The 8,099-nt window shown below is 39.2% G+C and overlaps 1 protein-coding gene across 10 annotated transcripts in view; it reads left to right on the forward strand.

Annotated features, from left to right (window-relative positions):
* Ric8b (RIC8 guanine nucleotide exchange factor B) overlaps positions 1–8,099 on the forward strand; it is a 122,925-nt gene that overhangs the window by 82,745 nt on the left and 32,081 nt on the right. For all 10 annotated transcript variants that reach the window (XR_001235931.1, XR_001235932.1, XR_001235933.1 and 7 more), the window contains one exon: positions 2,737–2,881. Coding sequence is in view for 5 of the 10 variants with exons in the window: in XM_013519080.1 (XP_013374534.1) it covers positions 2,737–2,881 (145 nt within the window). In the remaining 5 variants the exon portion in view is untranslated. The remainder of the gene's footprint in view (positions 1–2,736; positions 2,882–8,099) is intronic.

Below are 8,099 nucleotides of genomic sequence, written 5' to 3' on the forward strand. Positions count from 1 at the left end.
TCACGTAAGTGTGTGCGATCAGTATGACAGAGGACAAGTGTGTGTGTCTAGTAAGGGCCGCCGGAAAATGCTCTCTTCACCTTGGCAGCTCTCCAGAGCAGTCAGGCTCAGCCCCTTTCCTTTTTCCCTCCCAGCGTCAAACCGGCTATTCTGTGATGTGTTTGAAAATAGATTAAAAAGTAGCTTCAGATGCTGCACCGTGCTTCCTGGTAGGGTTTTGTGTTCCAATCCTCTCCCCTTCTCTACCCTCCAATTTTAGGTATTTTATCCACTTAGCGAAAGTTCATTTGACTTTGAAACTGTTGGCTAAACCTTTATCTGTTTTGAAGGCAAAGTTTGTCTTAAATCATTTTTGTAACCCACACTGTCTGTCACAGAGTTGGTACGTGCTTGTTCCAGTGAAAGAGTGATGAATGTTATTTTCATAAAAGGAGAGGTTTTCTGCATAAGACAGCTGCTGTTCAGTACTGTATTTCCTTTTCTCCCACCTGTCTGGGCCTTCCTTCACCTTCAGCTATCTTAATCTTTGGTCATTTTGTCATTTTACAGTGCTTTGTGATTAAATGTATTCATTTAAGCCATTTATCATCATCTCAATTTAGATTTTAGTAATTTCAGTGAATATTTTTCTGGAACTTGCTAAATATCTTTATTAAAACTGATAATAGTAAGCCTGGGGTGCAACACCAAGTGCAAAAAAAATTCAAAATAAGCCTTCTCAGTAATGCGTGTAACAAGTGTGTTGGTATGGTGTGGGTTTAGAGCTCTGATCCTTCCTTCTCCATGGCATTGTGCCTGCCCGTGATGAGAATATTAAAAATACCTGTATGCACTGAAAACTCATTTCTTCCCGATAACTCATTAAGGTTTCCTTAATTTATCTAAATACTTCATCTGAGGAGGCACTGGTGGCAAGAAGGAGTATGTCAGAGTTATTCAGAGGATTTTCAAGTTACATAATCTCTCATTACATTCTGATACAATCCTATCCAGCATCCACTGAGAATTATTGCCAGAAACCACAGTTACTGAAGGTCTTAAAATTGAAATATCTGATTTAAATCTCATTTATATTATTACCCATATTTCTTTTTGCACACATTTCAGTCTGCTATATTCTTTTAAAGGAAGGCTTCCTTTTGTTGTCCTGCAGTGCCTGTCCTCCAGTGTTAAAGGTATCTTCAGTACCCTGTAGTTCAGGTATTGAAAATTTCACAAAAAATTGTCCTGGAATATTCATGTGGTCCATGCCCTTCAGGATTTCCCTCTCTGATCATATGTGTATGTGTATACAAGTATACTCCCTTTCGTTAGTCTCCTGCTCCCCTGTTCACGGCCCCTCTCACGTTCCTAAAGTCATTGCAGCTGCCCTTCTCTGAATCTTCTCCAGCCTTATTTTGTCTTTTTGGGGTAAGTGATCTCAATTAAAACAGTGTTTTAGCTGTGGCTTTATATAAGATAGCTTGTTGTTTTCTATGATTGTCCCAGGACATTTTAATAACATTCTATCAGAGGCCTTACATAAATTTTTCCAGTTTTTATCTTTTGAATAAACATAGTGTTCACCTTGAAATTGTACCTGAAGACAGGGAAGCACTCCTACATAAAGCTGGTGATTATTGCTTAGTATCTTCCTTAATGATGTTTAGAAATCACTGAACAAAATCTCTACAGTACAGGGTTCTTTCATAAAATGTTATGTGTCAGCTCTTTTCAGAGGTATCACCTTATGCTGTTGGCAAGGTAATATTTACCAAGGACCTGCACCAAATGCTTCCTTGGGTTCTCTTCTTTCCTAAATAATCATTTTACCAGTATTACCAAAGAAAAAGAATGAGTGTTTATTTTGTGCCAGATACTTTTTAAGTAACCTTGCAAATATTAATATGTGAAGTAGAAAGTTACTCTATTTCTACAGATCAGAAAGTGTGGGTAGAACTGCAAAATATTTTACCCAAGGGCAATCAGCTAGTAAGTGGTAGAGCCATTATTGAAACCTAGTTAATAAGAAACCACTTTGAAGATATCAATATGTAATACAACAAGCGTTGTTGATTCCCTACCGCTTTGTTTGTAACTCCATACTGTCTGTACTGTTCCTTTGCTATTTTGTAAAATGTTGTCTGTCTGTTAATGTTTTCTTCCTTTTATTAAAAAAAAAAAAAAAAAAAAAAAAAAAACCTAATTAGACTAAATTCTGGGCCTGTCTTCTCAGTGGGCTTCATGTGCTGATGTATTACTGCGAACTTTTAAAAAATTAGCTTATCTTGCTGGTGAAGCTGCTTATTTCTCATTCCTTTCCCCCCTAATTCCTACAAATGGTAAAAGATTTTCCATTATATACCTTCCTGAAAAATCCTAATCTGACCTTCACTGTCTTCAGTTTATTATTTCTGTAAAACTGAGTTTTAAAAAAATATTAGCAGTCAGAAACTTAAAACATGACCCTTATCAATTACCTGGCAGTGACAGAGGCCCAGCTCTTGTCAAAGGTATACTCAGAACAGCGCTGTTTACATTCTGTCATCACATGCACACTCACACATGGCCCTGCGATCTCTGAACATGTAGAAAAATTTGTAGTGGTTCAGCGTATCCACAGCACACTTTGAAAACATCTGTTTAAAGGCTTACTGGTTGGCAGGTGTCTTGTACCTCCCTGTGTTGATGTGTGGTTGATGATTTGTGAGTACCCAGAGATTCCTCTGTCTAAAACCCTATATTCTCTTGTCACAGTGGATAGCCTGCTGAAATACACTGGCTATGGGAACGCTGCGGGACTGTTGGCTGCCAGGGGCCTCTTGGCTGGAGGAAGAGGAGATAATTGGTACTCAGAGGATGAGGACACAGACACTGAAGAATACAAAAATGCAAAACCAAAGTATAGTATCAAATTTCTTTTCACCTCACTATAGCTATGCCTTTGAGTTGGTTATTTGCCTTTCACTTCATCTTTCATTTTCCAGTGTTTCTTTTCTCTTGCGGATATGGACACTTACCATTTAATGATGTTTTTAGAGGTAGTTTCCTAGCTGTAGCCTTAGAGAGTGAATTCAAGTGACTGAAGAAGGATAATATCACAAGAAATGTTCTACTGCATATTTTCAACACGTTTGTTACCCTCCTTTAAGTACTAAGAGAGCTGGTGGAAAAAAACATATATTGTTTACATTTTGCCTTCCTTTCCATAGGTTGAGATTATGTAAGGTATAACTAAGACTAAGTATTTAAGTTGTTTTTTTGATGATTCAGGCTTTCTCAGAAATCTAAATGTAATTTTCATACATTATGAAAAGCCCCCGACATAAAAGCCCTTAACAAGTAAAAAGTAATGAACAAGGCCTCATTACCAGTAAAGGGAAGAGTTCTGGCTCCACGTGGAGTCTGAACAAACACGCATTCTGAGAGACAGCTTTCAACGCATTAGTACAGTGACTGGGCAGACTGGAAATTCTGTGAAGTCTTTTCTAAGTCAGAGCTTACAGGTGAAAGACACTGATTGTTCTTTTTTCCCAAGACGGACTACCTCTCCTTCCTTCCACTCCCCCTCTGCACTTCTATTCCCTCCCTATCCTTATCATCTCCTTTAACCCTCATCCCAGGTGAGTGTCTTATTTTCCACTATTAGGAGCTGTTTGATCTCAGGTTTTGATGGCTTCTGTTAATCAGTATTAAAAAGCTGTGCCCTTTCCTCTTGGTGTTTTGAGTGATGTTCTATGCTGTTTTCTACTGGTGGGTTCTGGAGTGTGATGTGGATCATGTAGTAGGTGATCAAGGATAGAAACTCATCTAGGCTAAGAAATGTTTAACCTAAAAAACTAGAGTTGCATGTGTGTATGTATGTTTATAGATTAAGCCCTGTTGACATGAAAGTAATAAGCTTGTCAGAAAGTGAAAGAAATGACCGGTCCAGTCAGGCAGCAAGAATACAGTCTATTTCTTGGTAAAGCAGGTACTTTTAACATCCTCAATGCTGTCCACCTCAGCAAGATCTTACAGAGTATGTCGTAGGAAAAAAAGGCCTTGGGGAGAAAGAGCTAGCAGTGACCCTAAGAAATGTTCTAAAGACTGCCACAGTGTAGATGGTATAGGCTGGATACCTCTACCAAGTATTTGAAACTAAGATAGAGGACTCTTACTTCTTTCCCTAAATCATTCTAAGTTACTCTTGTTGGCTCTTGCATTTTCTAGCCCATAAACTATATTTTCAATCAGTTTAATATTTTGTGTCTTGTTTCACTTGAACAGACCCCTCCCCCTGCCATTGTGATGGCGTCTTGCTGTGTTGCCCAGGCTGATCTCAGACTGCTGAGTGCAGGTGCTCTTTTTGCATCGGCTTCCTGAGGAGCTGGGACTCTAAGCACATGCTACCACACCTAGCTAAACTCGTACATTTTTAAATGAAGTGGGGATTACATCCCATCTTCCTTGAGTCCCGAGGCATGTGGACACAGTTAACTAGCACAAAAACTGGAGCACTCATGGATGGCTGATACCTTTGCATCTCAGGTGTACTGTTGATTAGAATGGTCATGGTCACATGTCTAGTAAGTGCCATAATGCTGCCCTCACAAGAAGGAACTCAAAGAAAAGGCAGAAACATGGGGTTTCTCCCAAGGATACAGGAAACAGAATTATGTTACATTGTGAAAGTAATATTAGGAGGAGCATCAAGATGGTGAGTGGTAAGCAGCAGAGAAAGAGCCTGAGAGGTGCCGTCCAGACACTGGAATATAGCACTCAAAGAAGACAAGTAGGGAAGTGGGTCCCCTGAACACAGGAAGGATCTGAAGCCCTAATTGAAGCCCACAGAGAGAGAGAAGAGAAAAACTTCAACAAAGAAGGAGGTAACTGGTGGCACCTTCTGCCTGAGATGGGACTCACTGTGCGAGAGGAGCAGTTCAAACCCATGGTCACAGGGTGACTACTGACGACCCCAGAGGCCTCCACGGAGAAACATAGCAGTGAAGGGGAGCAGTGGATATGAAAGACTGCAGTAGCTGGTGGTCAGTGCTGAGGGCTTAGTGGTCTCACAAAAGAGAATGATTGGCCGAGAGCCATCTTGGAGAGGGGCCAGCTGAGCTCAGAACTCATAGCTGCTGCTGGCTCCATCTAGTGGCTCCCAGTTGGGCTGAGGCCCATAGAAGGTACAGGCTCACTGAGATTATCCACCACCCCACCAAAAAGCTAACTGCTAGCTTGCGGGGATAAATCAACACAGTTCTGAACTTTGTCTCCACACATTGTCTACCAATGACAGCAGAGACAAACCTGGAAGTAAACTTTTTTCTTTCACTCGCTCTCTCCTTTGTTTTGTTGCGGTGGTGGTGTTTTTCTGTTTTGGTTTGGTTTGGTTTGGTTTGGTTTGGTTTGGTTTGGTTTGGTTTTTTTCTCTCCTTTCTTGTTTGATCTTGTTATACGTGAGTGTGAATGTGCTTTCTAGCCTCTTTGTGGTTTTTCTTCTGTTCTTTGTGATTTTTCTTCTGTTCTGTTCTTTTTATCTCTTTCTTCCCTTTCCCTCCAGTCTTCTGCACCAGCTTACCAAAGTTAGCGTGATCCACCTTTGTCCTCCAGCCTTACTTCTAATATCTTCCTCTTTTTCTACTTCTCTATTTTCTCCTTAACCCCCTTTAAATTTTAACCTCTGAGGAAAAAATTGACATATTAAGGACTTATATACCACATATAATTTTCTAGTTTGTTTCAGGTTTTGTCATATAACCACAAATCTAGTTCACACAGCTTTAACTGTGTGGGACAAATTAATGGTCATCTCAGTTCGTCATTTTCTAGGCTGTGTTTGGTACTGTTGTTATTGCTGATGGTACCACTTTAGCCAAAAGTAACATAATTGTTCTAAACAGCTGTTCTTCCTGGTACTCCAAGACTGAGGTTGACTAAACGTCATACAAAATACTGTGGCACAGTGCCAAAGAACCAGGGGCTGGACCAAACAGGTAGCAACTTCTCATCCCCAACAAATTGAAGATATAGGATCTTGCAACAGACTCAAAATCCAAAAACCAGATACACCTGGAAGATACCTTGGACAAATAGTCATTTCCTAAGGGTTCTAAATATTAGCAATAAAGCAACCCACCATGGGCAATTTACAAGCATCACCCCAGGAATTAAACTTCAAAAAAAGAAAGAAGGGAAGAAAAGAAAAGAAAATGATAAGACACTTACCCAAGATGCAACCTAGACATCCACTTCACCAAAGGCAAACCCAGGGGGCTGTGAGGTGGGACAGTACAAAAGCCACCCACATGATCTCTCTGAAGTGGTAACAGCAAAGCAATTGAATGAGGCTCTAGAAAAAAAATGAAATCAGAAATAATTTCTCAGATAACTGCTGAGATGGTTATCTGAGAATGAAAACCATGCTTAGTGACTCTTGAGCAGATACAGATAAGAAAAAATAGAGGAGATTAAGAAAATTATGGAAGCCATGAATGCTCAGCATAGGAAAGAAGTAGAATCCATAAGGTTGATTCAAGGAGGTATCCAGGAGAATAAAACTTCCATTGAAAGTATCCACAGCAGGATAAGCCATTGTAAGGACAGGATCTCAGATATAGAAGACAGGCTTGTGATTAGCAATCATGGAAAGAAAGATTTCTTAAAAATACCAAAGAACCATGAAAAAAATCAGTCCAGCAGCTGCAGATGAGGCAAAGAAGAATAACTTAAAATTGATTGATATCAATGAAAAAGCAGGAAGTAGCACAAAGCATATTAAAAAAAAAAAAAAACTGTTCACAGATGTCATGGCAGAAAACTTCCCTGGTAGGGAAAAAGAAATTGACATACAGATAAGTGAGGCCTGTATAACTCCAATTAGACATGATCAAAAAGAAAATCTACAGCCAGGCATATCCCAGTCAAGATTCCAGAAATTCAGCACAACCATAGAATCTTAAAAGGTATTAGGGAAATGAAACAAATCACCTATAAAAGAAGGCTCATCAGAATCACACCTGACTTCACAACACAAACCCTCAAGTGAAGGAGAGCTTAGAGTGAAGTATGTCAAACTCTACAGGAAAACAACCTTTAACTCAGATTGCTGTATCCCACAAAACTATCTTTCAAAACTGATGGAGAAATGACATACTTCCATGACAAAGAACATCTGAGGAAATTTATGACCACGAGACCAGTTCTCTAAAATGTTTTGAAGGACATTCTAGGAAGAGATAACAAGGACTACAACTATATGAACACCAACAGAAGGAATCCCAGGCAAGGCAGATAATGAAACAGAAGGTAGAAAAAAGGGAGGAGCTGACAACAGGAAAATAACATGACAAGGATAAGTCAGTACATATGAGGCATAACCATCAATGTTAATGGTCTCAATTCACTAATCAAAAGACACAGACTGGCAGAATGGATAAAGAAGCAAGATCCAGCAATATGCTGCATGCAAGAAATACATTTAACTAAAAAAGAAATTCATAGACTGAAAGTCAAAGGGTGGAAAACAATCCTCCATGTAACAAGAACTCAGAAAAAGCAGGGGTAGCTATTCTACTTGCAGACAAAGTTAATTTCAAGCCAAGACTGATTAAGAGAGACAAAGAAGGTCACCACATCCTTGTAAAGCAAACAATCCAAGAGGAAGAGATAACAATCATAAATACATATGTAACAATTACCAGTGCACCCATCTATATAAAACAAATATTAATGGACATGAAAAATCAAATGAGCACCAATTCAGTTGTATTGGGGGATCTCAATACCCCACTGTCACAAAAAGACAGACAAAAAAATCAAGTAGACAAAAGAAATTGACAATGAAATATTAGAACTGAACCAAACTTTTGAATGAAACAAACTTTTGAATGAATGGACTTAGATGTCTACAGAGTGTTCCACCCCACAACATCAGAATATACATTCTTCTCAGCTGCAGATGGGGTGTTCTCCAAAACAGACTGCAGACTAGCTCATAAAACATGCTTCAGTAAAGGCAAAGGTATTGAAATTATGTCATGCATAGTATCAGACCATAGTTCAATGAAATTGGAAATCAGTGGTAAAAGAAATCACAAGAACTTCATAAACACATGAAAATTAAATAGCACCCTCCT

The sequence above is a fragment of the Chinchilla lanigera genome, unplaced genomic scaffold (assembly GCF_000276665.1).
Source record: "Chinchilla lanigera isolate Chin_1 unplaced genomic scaffold, ChiLan1.0 scaffold00004, whole genome shotgun sequence".
Lineage (NCBI taxonomy): Eukaryota > Metazoa > Chordata > Mammalia > Rodentia > Chinchillidae > Chinchilla > Chinchilla lanigera.